At 33.1% G+C, this 16,006-nt stretch overlaps 1 protein-coding gene across 1 annotated transcript in view; it reads right to left on the bottom strand.

The window, feature by feature from the left end:
* Nucleotides 1-8,200, bottom strand: part of LOC129218069 (lysosomal Pro-X carboxypeptidase-like) — a 46,622-nt gene extending 38,422 nt beyond the window's left edge. The window contains exon 1 of the mRNA XM_054852258.1: nt 8,063-8,200. Within this exon, the coding sequence (XP_054708233.1) occupies nt 8,063-8,152 (90 nt within the window). The 5' untranslated portion in view covers nt 8,153-8,200. The remainder of the gene's footprint in view (nt 1-8,062) is intronic.
* Between the last annotated feature and the right edge of the window lie 7,806 nt (nt 8,201-16,006).

Genomic DNA, 16,006 nt, shown 5'->3' with positions numbered 1-16,006 from the left:
TGCTGGGTAATACGGTGGTATCATTGAAAGGCTCAAAATAGGGTCAAGACCTAACATATTTTTATACTTTTCCACATTTCTGGAATGTTTGAATTTTTTTACAGCAGATACATAGAAATTTTGAGCACAGTTGTGATAATCTCATCGTAGTTTTAAGCATTAAAAGCAGCTTATATTGAAAATTTCAATTTGTCATGGGCCATCAAAAGCTTTTGCTGAAGTTAAAAATCCATGCATTAAAAGGAAAACACCAGAGATTTGTTTACATTAACCTTCTAGTAGGTTTAATGCAGGTAGATTTTCCAATACTTCATTTGTCAAATGTCAGTTTCATTGGTCGTTAGGCCAACAAATTTCCACCTTGCAAGGTTCTCCAAAATCTACAAGAGTAAAAATTTAGTGACATTAAATACATTATTGAATGAAGAATCAACAAGATTATTAACCATGGGTGTCGTTGGCATAGGGGACAGGGGGGACACGTCCCCTCAATATTTGAGAATAATAAATGCACATACAAAAAAATTCTGGTTTTACTCATTTGTGACAAAAAAAAAAAAGAGAAACAAAAATTTTGGATCAGAATAGAGCGAACGAAAACGAACAGAAAATGACACCCCTTGTCCAGCAAAAACTGCCTATCTATAACATTTGAGGAACCATCTGAAAGTCCAGTTTGTTTGGCACTCTCGGCTTCCTTAAGCTGCTTTCCACTTCCAGCTCAGTCACTTCCTAAGCCGGGCTGATGAGAGCTAATAAGCACGAAACTGCAGTCCTTGGCTGGAATGTCTGAGCTGGTGGTGTATTTCTGCCTTAGCCCAGGCTATAGGGCAGTAGCAGTCAGCTGCTTTTTGCATAGCAACGGAACCTGGCAACCGTTCCTGGTGGACAAGCAACCTCCAGTTCGCCGTATTAGCTGCATGTTATTGCGAGTTCGATGTTATTCTTTTATGCTTTTTCTTTGCTTAAAATGCATTCTGAATATTGTCAAAGCCATAATAATGAAGAAAAATGATGAAAAACTGAAAAAATCAAGATAATCAACAATAAGGACCAATATTTATTGAGTAAAAATGAGCTTTCAACAAAGCCATCTGACTTGACGGACTTGAATCCTGAATTATTCGATTTATGGCTTCAGTGCCAATGCATTAGAAGAATTTAAAGCGTACTGAAGTTTAAAAGCTTATTACCTTTTCTCTTGTGGATGTATTTCGGATTTTTTATGTGTAAAATTTCGGCGATATATGTGCGGTGACTGAAACGATAAGTAAAAATCATGTTTAGCATACCGGCGTCTGTCCAAATATTTTTGCAATGACCTTGTTTTGTGCGCGTTTAATTATATAAATATAAAATTCGATTCATTTTCTAAAGGATTGATTTTTGTTTCGAATATCATATTTTCTATGAAATTGATCCCAGAATTTATGCTAAACTTGGTCTCCTAAGAAATACAAAATTTTTAGTGCAGTTTTTCAAGAGAAGATTAATTGTTGAATTGTTAGAACTTCATGAGCAAAAAAAGACAACACACCGGACACAGATTCAGTTTTCACACTTGCTAATAAAACTGAATTATTGGTGAACATTTTAAATAAATGGAAGAATAGAAGAAATTTTTTGGCTCTCAAAAACTGCCTTGACATAAAAGTAGTAGAAAGCATAAATAATAAAATAATTAGTGTTTTTACTGTTTAGAATACATGCTGGATATTGAGTATATGTATTATCTGCAAAGATAAATGATTATTCTGATTTTGAAATATTTAGAAAAACTTCCTTTGCCAACTTTTTAATCTTCTGAATATTGATAAAAGTTATCCTTCTCATACAACTCAGATTTATAACATGAATTGTGGAGTATATCTGCTAATTTGCATTGTAAGTTTTCAGTCATTGAAGTTTTTAGACAGACCTGTCATTTAAGGGTCAACTGCCCCCCCCCCCCCCCTCAGGCTTGTCATTTCGAGTTTTCCAGGGAGGAGCAAGCAATGCAAAACCCTTTTACATGTAAAAACATTAATTTTTCAATGGCCAGCTTTGAAAAATTAATGTTTTTTTCATAAAAGAGTGCAAGTTTTGTTGTTTTCCAATAAAAACTTGCATTAAATATAGCCCTTTGCCCCCTCCCCGAAAAATTCAAAACGACAGGCTTGTTTTTTGAATCTTTACAACAGTCCTAAATAAACTGTTATTTATTGTGGTAAAATTAATTCCAATTCGTAAAGCAATATGTGATTCCATTTTGAGCAGGATTCTTTTTTGTACTTATTGTAGAAAATTCGTTTTTGATCTCTTAAATACTTGGTTTTAACAAGGCGGGTAGGTTTGTGCCAAGCCTGATCGGTGCCCTTGTGCAAGTGTCTTTTAGGCACCTTTATGCTGTGACGTTCAGGAAAATCTAGTTAACGCCTGTAGTGAGGTTTTGTCGACAAATATAGAGAGGAAAAAATACGATTAAATTTAATTGTATGTTTTGGTTCATAGCTCGAAGTTCTCTCGAGTTCCGTAGCTCACCTGAAATGCTATTGCGTTTCCGGAAAATAAAATACAGTGCACCATTTATACTTATCTTTTTTATATGTTCTTATCAATTATACGTTTTTTAAATTGGTCCCTGCAGAGTCTAATACACATTAACCTATACTTATTATACATATTTTTCATTTGTTTGCTTTTTTCATACAGTCCCTTCAAAAACGTATACACGTGCTTTACTGTATTCTAATACTGAAGTTAACGCCACTCTAAATTTCTCTCTAATCTTTAACTGATGAATAATTAATCAAATTTTTATGAATATCAAAACATAACAGGGTACTGACTATATTTCAAAATTGAAGCATAATAACATAGAGGATATTTCACCTCAAAAACTGAAATTTAATTTTTTTCCTGCGAAATAATTCTTAGGTACGGAATCGTTAAAAAGGCGTTGACTTTAATATCTAAAACAAATGCATTGTGCAAAGCTCTATTTTTTTAAATGCGATATCCAAATAGTTGAAGAAAATGGTGGTGGAGAGGGAGAATCGAAGTTTTTAATTTTTGGTCAAGTGGTCACTTGATGGAAGAACTAAAAGATTAACCAAATTATTGTCTACAGTATTACAATATATAAATATTACACACAAGTAAATAATATGTAATGTGCTTATTTTTATGTATGATAACATGAAGCAGCCAAATTACCACAAATGATAGTTAAAAATCTGAAAAATACGTATTGCACAGATTATAATCCAACATATTTACCACAAACAATGGCACAGCCAAAGGTAGAGCCAGGGAGTTAGAACCCTCTCCGAAATGAGAAAGAAACTTCAAAAATGGAAAAGGTCCATTTTTTACACGTAGTTTTCTTACATAGCACAAAAAAAAAAAAAAAAAAAAAAACTAATTCGAGTGCGTAGAATTCCATATACAGTGAAATCCCATTACAACGAAATTTTCATTACAACGAACAAAATGTGCGGTCCCATTTTAAAACGTATTAAGATGATGTATAAAACATCTCATTTTAACAAAGACATTTTTTTCAAAAATTTGTTCCACGAAATATTTTTTTCAACGTCAGTTCGAATATTTTGTATTTAATGCTGTTTTCAGAAACTAAAAAACAACTTTCACAAGTCGCTATGTGAAAACTCCATTTGTACTTTCAAAACAAGGTGGAAATGCACTCATACTGAAACATGGGTTTATGTGTGACAACAAAAGCTAGTGTCTATCCAAGCGCTGTCGGAAAGGGTTCTTGTGGTCAGTATAATAACGATTATCAATTAGAATCTTTTATAATGTCTACTGGGACCAAATGTCTCGCATAAAAGAAAATAGCAACACTTTTTGTGATGACGACCAGTGAATAAAAGTTCAGTGTTCAATATTTTAATTTTTTTTTCAGAATAATTAATGTGTTAATTATAATTTAGATTTTTTGTAACTGTAAAAGTTGCATATTTATGTATATTAGGGTGTATGTTTGTAAAACTGACACTTTTATAAAAATAAAGTAAGTTTTTAGACGATTCCGTTACAATGAAATATTTTATCAGTCCCTTGGAGTTCGTTGTAATGGGACTTCACTGTATTTCTTTTACTTATGTAATGCAAGGATCGATCGAATTTAAAAACAAACTTTTTCCTCCTTTTTTCATTAAAAAGAAAAAAATCTAAGGATTTCACAAAACAATGATGTTACGACTAAAGACAATTATTCGATAGCGATTATGGGAGGGAAGGAACTATAGATCCGGGCCTAGGCCGGACATATAAAGGTGGGGTAGATTATTGCAAGGCCATAGCTAGGATTTTATTTCGGGGGGGGGGGGGATTTATAACGAAGAAAGTTTATAGATAAAAATGCAAAGGGCAGAGGCCCGGTAGCAGATGTTAATTTATTCTGTTAAGTCCTCTCTCTCAATTGCCAGACAGTCATCAAACCCGTTAGAGTTATAAAGGTAGGGTACTCTGTTCTAAGGAGAAGAGGTGGTTTCTGTGCCAGCTCATTCTTTTTACCTACCCCAACAACTGTTTGATAATTTTTAGGTTATCATAGCTATGGCTTAGAACCCATAAAATTCGTCATAATCATGAATTTTTCATATGAGGGCTGATTTTCACTTATAACATATACATGTCAGCAGTGCTGCAATTAAGAAAAAATGTTTGAGGCGACTTAAAAGAAAAGGTGGTTTCAAACCAATTGACATCACATTTGCATTTATTACAGTAAAAAAAAACAATTATACTACAACTACAGCATTGTGTGTAAGTATAAATATGTATGTATGTAAAAAGGAGCAATAGAAATTTTATTGGAAATAAAAGTTTTTATTTGAATGTGTTATTTTTGTGCCTTCCATTCAAAATTAAATTGATTTCGATGATTTTTGAATGATAAAGCATCAAAAAGTTTTTCTCCCACAATGGGCAGTTAAATTGCAGATACAGTGGAACTCCATTCTGCTGGTCTCTGAAAAAGACTACTGATACGTTAAAATATTCCGGATTTACTTTACCCTTTTTCAGAAAGCCCACATGATTGTTTTTCTACAAACAGATCAAAATAATTTTCCAGCTACAGGACTCGCAAAATTTTTTTTAAAGATAAATGTTTTATAGCTGTTTGAAGCCGCTCTGGCATCCTTTTTGCACTGTCTAATTTTTCTTTGTCTGTGAGAAGGATTTCCTCTGACCGTCCAATATTCCTTCATGGCAGTTGAGGACTAGAGCTGCCGGTACCCTTCTTGAAATTATTCCAGCAGTTGGTGACACGTGACGTCTCATTAAATAACGAATTCCTTCAAGATCAGATTAACTGAACGCCTTTGATGATACAAATGAATGATGATACTATGATGATGAAAACAAAGAAGATATAATCGAGAATGTCCCCACAAATGATTAAGCAATTTTAAGTACAAAAATTCTAAAGCTATTTACATTTGTAAATGCCAACCAAGAAGTGAATTTGTAAAAAAATGTTAACGAATCGTGCTATAAATGAAATTGTATCAAAAAATAAGTAAAAAGATTACACATTTCCCCCCTACTTCATTGGATAAGAGTCAATTTTTAAACAATGTGTTCAGATTTTGAACAAGACCCTGATTTTAAGTTTTCCACCTTGGAACGTTTTTCATCACTGGTTCTACAGAAAGCGTAAAATCAAGTTTTCACTAAACCATAATTTTCTATTCATTCTGAAAACTTAATACAGTTATCTCTGACTTATATATCAGCACATGGGATCAAAATAAAAATAAGTGACACATTCATTAATGGAATTCACATTTTAGATCAAATTAAATTTCAAACCAGTTAAAAAAGTTGACACAGATAAAGCAAAATGAACTTAAAATTTTAACACAAACCATGAACTATTAAGTTTGAATTTATTTCTGTCCATGTGGTAAAAATACATTATGTGGTAATCATATGGTCTAATTTAGTGAGAAACTTTATATTTAGAATATACTACTATGTTACTCCGTCCTTGGTTGCAGAAAAGAGTCCATATTTCTGTTGTCAAATTCAATGCATCCTTATGAAGTGCAAATAGTTCTTCCAAATTTTCATACCAACAAGATCATTCGCAGGGCAGAATTTTAAAGACTAACTCTGTCTCTGAACAAATGATCCAGCTAGTGAAAATTTTTCTTGTGTTTCTGATACAACTTTTTTGGCACTTCTCATCTGTAGAGAATCATAAAAAGCTTATTAAGCTCGCGGTAGTGTTTGCAATCGGGTAGTAAAAAAATTACCATCGTAATGAAAAAAATAAAAACGGGGAACACATAAAAAGACTCACATCAATGTAATTAAACAGGAAAGCTGTTCTGATCAACATAATAAAAAACTATTAAATTTATAAATAGATAAAACATTTCAGTTAAGGAATTTTATTCATCTATTTTCAGTACTTATATCTGAGTAACATTAAAATATCAGTAGGGGAGTTACACTGAAAGTATTAAGTGCCTAAACATTAAACAGGACTAAAGCCCCCTATAAACGATAGCTTAAATTTTTATATTAAAAGCTGCATTTTTTAAGCGCTACAGGGGCGAAACGTTTGCGAGACTGTCCCGGGATTACATTCTTTTTCGATAGAACATGTATTAAGCACATATCCTTTGCCTCTTTTGGGAATTGTCATAACTATACAAACGTTCAAGAATAATAAATTTTTAATAAAGAACATTTAAAAAAAATCCAAGGGGAAATTTTTGACAACATGGTCTGTAGAGTTGGAGGGGAAATGAAAGAGTCCGGCAATTTAGAGCCTTCGACTCCGACTCCTTTACCCCAAAATCAGTCCCACTCCGGCTCCGTAGTCTGATCAAAATTTATTGCTTTAAGAAACACTGAAAAACTTAATAGCAGCAGAAAATAACACCTACACTGCACAGCAAAAGAAATAGTATAGAAGGCAACAAATGTCAAACAAACAATTCCCAAAAACAAAGGGAGGGGGGGAGAGAGTTCATAAAATTTGCGGCAAACTGTTTATTTTGTGACTTTGACTTATCTAATCTCAATGTGATGAGTTTTACTGAGAGGAAAAAGTGCAACGAAGTTCGTTTAGCATGAAATTGAATAGCAACACAACGCGGAGCAAGTCGGTTCAGTGATTATAAAAAAAAATTTTAGAATCTAAACATTGCGTATTGTGGTTAAACGTAACACGAAATGTAATGACAAAATTTATGACAAGGCAAAAAAGTTATATGATGAAGGGATGGAAAAAAAAGCAGAAATAACACCCACACTACAGGCAAACGAAGTTGTGACTTTGACTCGTCGAGAATGCAAATAATTTTTGATGCAACGCAAACGTAACAACAATAATAGCAACATAGCGTAAACATCGTGAATGGGTGAGTGAAGTAAACAAAAATTTAATCTCACTCTAAAAAAGAATCTGTACATAAAATTAACAAAATACTGGTTGTATTAGTCACTTCAACTTATCTAGTATTAAAATAAATGCTCATCAATGCCAAGAAATTAGTTGAACAGCGCCTAATTCAACAAAAGTTAGATCACACGCAGCATTACGATGTAAAAACATGGAAGCGAACGAAATGCTTTGACAGCCGAGTGAACAGCACGTTTAGTTGTCAGCAGCACTTGGAGTTTGTTTGTCCACCAGGATGACGTCGTCTGCTACTGCCCTATAGGGCGGTAACTTACTGAAAATAAGTTCAGATAGTTAACTAATCCTCTTTAAAATTAATTTAAAGAATTTTATGCATTCAAAAATAAAATTTGCATTAAAAGATATCAAGCAATTGCAACAGCAAGACGCAGAATTTAATAGCTGAAAAAATACGTGAATGAAAACATTATCTGACGTCACTGAAGCGCATTATTTGACGAACAATTCCCTCATTTTTAAAGACAGTCTCAGCTTTATATTTTCCACTGATCATATTCAGAAAAAATAAGAAAATTATCCGGTAATATAAAACTGCACAAATATTGTAAGTTGTAAATAACTTGAATTATCACCTACGATACGATAAAGACATTTTAGTTTTTCTCACAAAATTACCTTTTGATTGACGTAGAAGGTGTCATATTTGTAGCAGTTTGAAGCTCCAAAAAATAAAAGTATAATATTTAAAAATAAATAAATATTCATATTTTAAAACCTTCCGAAAGTTTCTAATACACCCACACTCAGCTCACGTGCGCTAGTTTGTTTATATTCCATAACCGGCATAGCGCCCTCTGGAGGAGTAAATAAATCAAGCATTAATTAGCAAACTAATAAAAAATATATCCGTAGGAATTTTTTCATTGACTTGTTTTCTATTTTAAGATGTATTTTCAAATTTATTTTATGTAGGATTGCCATTGAATTCACAATTTTTTTTTTCTCGACGAATTGAATTAAAAGCTCCCCCCCCCCTCCCCCTCCATTAACCAGACATTTGATGAAAAACGGTAAAATCCATTAATTCGGTTTATATCGAATACGCTTTTTGTACTCGAATACATGAAGGTTTCGAAATTTCACTCCATCAAATTTCAGCTCTTAAAGAGTCTGATGCCCCCTAAATGAGTTTTAAATTTCTTCAATCGCAATTTCGCTTCATCTGTTCGAAAGAGTATAATAAGCTCTTAGCGAGTTTCAATTGTTATGAGTGAATAAAACGTTGAAAAAATAGGCCTTGTTACTGGATAGGGTCATGTAGTTTTCATTTTTACAAATCCAATTCGGGATAAACTAGACGTAATGTCTAAAATTGAAAACGGATATTTGTAGCACAATCTTTCTCCCATCAAAACATCATCGACAGATGGCAGCACTACGAAACATCGGAAATTGTGAGGAAAGAAATTGGAAGGAGGGGTCCCCAGAGCCTTCTGCCAAAGGACAAAAAAAAACGAAGGTGGAAAAGAAAAAAAAACATTAGAACAAAAAAAAATGATAAAAATAAATGAAAAAAATAAAAATATGTAAAAATAATTAAAAATAAAAAAAAATAATAATAAACCGAAGGCAAAAAAAAAAAAAAAACGACGACGACACAAAGGCGTACACAAATTCTTGCGCAAAAAAATTTAGAAAAACGAAAGCGCACAAGTTTGAGGGAGCATAAAAAATATAAAAAATAAAAAAAAACAAGGCGCACACGCTCTAGAGTGCAAAAGGAAAACCGAAGAAGCTCATGTTGGAAGGAGCAAGAGAGAAAAAAGATCGCACAAGTATGCAGCGTACAAGAAAAAAATGAAGACGCTCAGGTTCAAGGGCGCAGAAAGAAAAAAAACGAAGTCGAGGGCTGAAATCGAAGCAAAGGCTTGAGGGCGCAAAACGAAGACGAAGACCCTCAAGGGCTCAAAGAAAAACCAAGGGCGCATAGGTTTTAAGGCGTGAAAAAAAAATAATAATAGCGAAAGCACACAGGTTCGAGGGTTAAAAGAAAAAGAAAGCACTTAGATTAAAGGGTGCACAAAAAAAAAAAAAAAAAAAAAAGCGCGAAGGAATTTAAAAAAAAAAAAAAAACGAAGGTGATCAGAAGCCTTCGAGGGCGTATACAGGCGGGAGGGCACACCGGCCCGCTGGCCGATGGGCCAGTCCGCCCCTGGCAACAGGTCAATAAAATTTTAGGGCGAAAAACCCAATGAATGGAAATGATTGATTATCATCGCGTAGATTTTGCAGTTTGATCTTTGAAAGACAGAAAACTTTTTTCCTTACCTCTGACAACCAGAATGGCTGGTGGTGAACAGACACGGATCCAGGGGGTCATAGCCCCCATTTAAAAAGGGGTGTCGTCAAGAGCAAGGGCACCCCCCTCCAATAAATACCACTAGGACGTCCCTCTAAGAGCGCGCCCCTCCCTGAAAAAGATAAAAATGCCCCTCAATATCCCCCCTAATAATTTCAATGGTGCTATGTGGGTCATGACTCCCCCCCCCCCAAAGCACCCTTGTTTTAACTGACCAAAGATTGCCTAAAGCTGCACTTTGGGGACTACGAAAAATTTGCCCCTAACCCTCTATTAAAATCTTTAAATTACATTTATGACCCCCCCTCCAGAAATGACCCCCTGCAAAACCGGAAGCTACTTGCCCTTGGTGACGGGATATATTGTCCCGCTTCCTTGTCCCAGTTTCCACTTCCTTGCTTAAAAATGATCCTCAGAAACCATTGCTTAAGTTCCTTACGAAAATAGGAATAATTTTATCATTTTTAAAAGTTTTATTTTTGATAAGCAATCTAAATTACTTTTATAACAGTAAAAAAAATATATTTAAAATGTTGAAAATATTATTTCATTGAAATTGTAATTGATAATTAAAAACATGTAAGTGAAAAATAAATTTTATAGTGTATTTCAAAGGTCCAAAGAAATAGAAAATATCTCTTTTTTCTAGTGAAATTACGCGAAATAGAAGCACCAGGGAGAAGTGACATATGTCCAAGTGATGGTGTCCTCCAAGCCAGGGCTGCAGAATCGGAGGGAACAAACTAATCGATTTCAACTCGTGGAATTTTAGAGCCTTCGACTCCGACTCTGACTTCGCTGCTGTGGAAGATTTGCGGACTCGAAGAGAAACTGACCGACTCCGACTCTTAGAGTTAAGCTTTCGCCTCCAGACTCCGACTCCTTCAGCCGAAAATTAATCTGACTCCGACACCTCAGTTCAGCCCTGATAGTAGAACCTCGATTAACCGAGGTTTCTGTTAACCGAGCCGATAATGAAGCCTACTTTTTGTAGATAGGTAAGCCCTGAGAAGGATAAGATGTTTCATTTCTCTGTTGTTCAGGTTTTTTATGCCTTTTTTTTTATAAACAAGAATGTACATTTAATAAAATGATGAATTTTTAATTAGAAAATAAAAATATTTTTCCGAAATTTCTGGGTTTTTTTTCTGTATCAAAATTGATATTGTAAAAATATTTAAAATTTTTAAAACTCACTACAAGCAGTGGTTGGAAAAACTACATTTTTTTTTCGTGGCGAACTACAACTACAACTACTTTATTACAAATGCAGTTAACTACAACTACAACTACTTTTTTTTAAATGTAGCAACTACAAACTACTTTCATAAAGTAGTCGCTACTTCGCTACTTTTTAAAAAATAAATAAATGAAAAGCATTGGATTTAAAATGTGAAGGAATTCAACCTTTAAATTTTTAATTCTTTCCTGACAGTGAATTTTTCATTCAAGAAGTACAACTCGGCTACTTGAAAATGTAAATAGATGCAGGTGTAATTTGATTTAAATTTTACATAGGCATACATATACATAAAATTGATTTAGGAGAAGAAAAACATATTTTAAACAAAAGAGAAAAATTTTAATTTCCATTATAGGAGTTGATTTTATAGGAACTTATATTCTGTAGGAGCTAAGTAATTGATTTTTAGCTTCAAGTTATGGGTCTGGACATGGACACCATCTAATTTCTTACGCTACTGATGAAATGAATAAAAAAAATATTCAGTTTTACCGAATAACCTCAAAAACGTACAATACTTAATAATTGACTTTTGTTATGTTAACATGTCAAAACTCAATCAGTAAAAAAGAAAAAAAATAAGAAATATTAAAAATATCCCAAACGGTCCTAGCATTAAAAATCAAATATTAATAAATATCCGAAATATGAAACAGAACTAAGAATGTTTACTTTACTTCTATGTGTAATTTTAAACTGCAGAGGATTCGCACTGCAATGCAATTCGAAAAACGCGAAACGGCTATGTAGCGAGTTCTTCTCGAAGAACGAATTTTGGAGCTAGCGCGAATTCCTCACCCGCAATACGAAAATTTTCGGAACTAAATCGATGGGCTTAAGTATTGCCTTTTTTATTGGGTAATTAAATTTTTTTGTGCCGTGATTGGACTTTTTCTTTAGCATCACTGAAAGCAGAAGTTCTTACACCGCTTTGAAAAAATCGCTAAAAATCGCTTTCTTTGACATACAAATCACCACTCCGTATATTTTTCATTCTAAATATGGCGTTGATTAAACATAATTTCACACAAGTGGGTCGTTTAGCTAAAGTTTGAAAATGAAAGGAAAAATAGAAAGTTTCTGACAACTAAAGAAATTTAAAGATTTTTAAAATGCTTGAACAACTAAAAATGCGTCGAATATAATTACTGCATCTATTGTACAGTACCATTGTTGTGCTTGTGCTGCACTTTATTATTGTTATGTACTATACGTACCGTACTGTTTAATTTTACGCCATTCTTTCCCATTGATTATGTGCATCCTAACAGTACTTTTATTCAATAACACAACTGTTTCACCTATGCGAGGAACGCATCCCTCGCGTAAGTTGATATTTTACTGTATATGCTGATGACATTGATACCGAAAACTTTTTGCTGGACGGGTAAAGTTTGCATGAAACGGAAAAATTTCCGTTATCATAAATTTATATAACACTGTAATATTTATTGTTAACTGGTCAGGGCCTAAAACATTTTAAAATGCTCATTCACGGGACATTTTCTGCTGCCCGAAAGCACAAACGCTGCACTAAATTGGCAATTATAGCTTATTCTTTTCTTTCTATGCATGCTCTATGCGAGGCGAATATTGGGGAAATTTGATCATCTCGCCAAACAAATTAATGGCATCAAACAAAGAACGTACGGTACCATATGTCAGAGGTTCAGGGTTGTCCTATTTTGTCCACCTCGGGAAAAACCGCAGGAAAAAACTTGAAAAAAAAAAAAAAAAAACCCGTCCCGGACAAAATGTATTTTGTTCATTTCGTCCACTTCATGGGTAAACTGAAAGTTTTGAGTTAAAAAATTGAAGTTCGAAAATAATAAATAATTATATAGCTTTTTTCTATTTAAGTAATATTTTAATACAAAAATAGCATACATAAATATGTATATAAACAATCGATAGTAAGATATTTTAAAGTGAAAATAAAAAAAGTAAGACCAGTTGAAGTTTATGTAAATGTGTTAAGAAATCAAATGAGTGTTAAAACAAATTATAATGCATGTAATAGCATTTAGAGAACAAGCACATCAGCTGTAAATTTTAAGATGTTTATCTGTGATATAGGGGTTTATTACCCATAATAAGTGCATTTATGAAATCAAAAAGTAGAAATAAAAAGTTTTTAAAGGTTGGAGTTCCAAAACATTAAAAATTATATTTCACAAAAAGAGAAGAAAACCTACTTGATATTAATAAAAGAAATGTTGGCATGAAGTGAAATCTGTCCTTGCAATACAAATACAAATGTGATGATCAGCAACAGGCTCTGACTAGGCTGTTCCCTAGTCAATTTATTAGCCCCAATGAAGATTTTTGGCCCTTTCAAAGCTATCTACCATCTTGCCTATTATTGCCTCTTCTGGTACACTGTTCTAAGTACCCATAACACTACTAAAGTAGTAATTTTTCTTAATTTGTATGACATTAACATATTCATAAAATATGCTGAGTACATAAATATTTTACTATGGGGCGACATCAATAAAAACTTGAAAAAAAAAAAAAAACAGTTATAAAATATTTTTAATTTGTAAATCTTTGTTTTGTATGTATATCTCCAAGCATTTCATTTGACTTTCTCATTGAGTTTATTTTCTACTATTGTATATATACTCGTCTAATCACGCCCAATAGCTTATTAACACTGTTAAATTTTATTACATTTAAGTAAATTATGATCTAAAACTAGCTGCACCGATGTGTAATTAAATGTTTTTTAGATTTATGAAATTCAAAAGCTTATGATTCTATTTTAATTAAATGATTAATTCATAATAGAAAATGTATTAGAATAATATACTAATACTACACTATAACAATAAATTTATGTATGCATAATCAGTTTATTTTTCATTTCATCCATTTTGTCCATTTCGTCCAGTTTTGTCCTTTTGTTCAGTTTCTTGGCGTCTCAGACAACAACAAAATAGCAACCCAACTCTTTTTACAAAAAAGTGGACAAAATAGCAACCGTGCTGAGGTCAGCTCGTATTTTTCTAAGTCTTACGCGTATTTGATTGGTGTAACTTTTACTCGTTTAAGACTTCCACCTGTCAGATTCGTTTGAAACCTCGTTTTTTTTTTTTTTTTTTTTTTTTTTTTTTTTTTTTTTTTTTTTTTTTTTTAATTTTATTTAAAAGTAGTTTTTTGAAATCGCTACAAACTACTTTTTTTTGTATCGAACTACTCGCTACTCTACTTTTTTTCAAAAGTAGTGCGCTACACTACAAACTACTAAAAAATGTAGCTACTACAATAGCGTCGCTACTTGTAGCGCGCTACTTCCAACCACTGACTACAAGTTATTTCCACTTTTAGTTTTTTAACTGTAAAATCATTCCTTTTTATAAGTTCATTTTCATCTTTTAAGAACATTCTATTGCGTTTTTTATTGATACTTTTTGAAATTTGCTATCCTGACAAGTTTTTGTACTAAGTTTCTATTAACCGAGATTTCCGACAACCGAGGCACTAGCGGTTCCAATTAGCTCGGATAATCGAGGTCCTACTGTACCTCCGAGGTGCGTATACAGAAATTTATTTTGGGAGGGGACCAAGTTTAATATTATGAAAAAGTTTAGGAAGAGAACTAGCAAAAGTGGCACCCTGGATACCTGAAAATAATAAACCGTAATTTAACTGGTGCACTAAAAGTGAAAAAAAATATTAATAAAATCCTTACTTTACACTCTGTCGTGATAAGGGGACCGTCGTGCTCGTTTGCCAATGGCTTTTCTATTTTAATATTCTCCATTTCTACAAAAAAGAAAGTAATGGAGCTCTTTGATTTCTTTGTATTCTTCAAAACGAATTGCACGAAACCCAGATGATCCTCGTCTTTTAAATAAAATAAGGGAAAAAAACTTTTCGTGAACCACGCCTTGATTACTGGAAAGGATCAGGAAGCTTGAGCTTCCTCTCAGAATTTTCAGGGCACCCAAAAGTGACTGAAAAACTGATTTAAAATTCCAGCTTTTAAATGTATTTTTGAAGGGGACTTTCCCAGAAAAATTGTCGGAGCAAAATAAAATGCACACTGCATTCAACGGTTTAGCCAAACTTTGTTAAATGTACTTCTATAACTATGATATGCTTTATTCACTCAAGTTTATGAAACTGAAATAAATCTGATTCAACAACTATCCGTAGAATTGCAATTTAACCATATCTACTCGTAAAATCCTGTGACGTGCAATCCGCCCAAGCAAACCAAGCAGAGCTTGGGCTCTCCAAAAATAATTTTCATTTCTCATTTGTATGCCCATAATTGACAGGAAGTATGAATGATAATTTTTTTCTTATATTGACTTTCACTGAAAATAAGTTTAAAAACATTTATTTATTATTATTATAGCTTAAACGACGATTTCCACGGAAAACGAAGTGTCGCCGTGACTCTTATCCAATGATAAGAGACCGCTGCTGGCGTTTCTTCAGATTCGAAACTAAGCGAACAGTTCCATGCAAGGAGAGATAGATTACAAGAAGTAAGCAGGGTTGACAAATTGGCTGTTTTTGAACTAAACTCGAGAAATTTGGCTCTTTTTTTTTTTTTTTTTGGAAATCGACGTTCTTGAAAAAAATCGTCTGGCTTATTGGCTTTTTTTTTTTTTTTTTTTTTTTTTGGCTTTTTGGATTTCGAATAACTTTAAACAACCTTTTGATAAAAAATGCTGTTTTTTAGACTAGATTTTTTTAAAAGTTCCTCAGATCTTTTTAAAAGGAGCTGATGTGTGCATCACATGACTTCCTTTTACTCCAATTTAATGTCATTTCCACATTATTGGCAATTTTAATGTGATTCAATTGTTTACTCTCTAAATATCACCAACAGTGGCCAAATTGAAGCCAAATTAAAAATAAAAAAATCGCCAAATTTGTCGCCAAGTTGGTGACCAAAGGACTGGCGATATATCGCCAAGTGTCCGACAAATTATAACACCACTTGAGTTTGCATCGAAATTAACAATGATTTCCCCACAAAAAGTAGCGAAAGACCCCCTTA

Source organism: Uloborus diversus, chromosome 3 (genome assembly GCF_026930045.1).
Source record: "Uloborus diversus isolate 005 chromosome 3, Udiv.v.3.1, whole genome shotgun sequence".
In the NCBI taxonomy this organism is placed as follows: domain Eukaryota; kingdom Metazoa; phylum Arthropoda; class Arachnida; order Araneae; family Uloboridae; genus Uloborus; species Uloborus diversus.
Note: the sequence above shows the minus strand (reverse complement) of the source record. Positions and strands in the feature narration are given on the sequence as shown.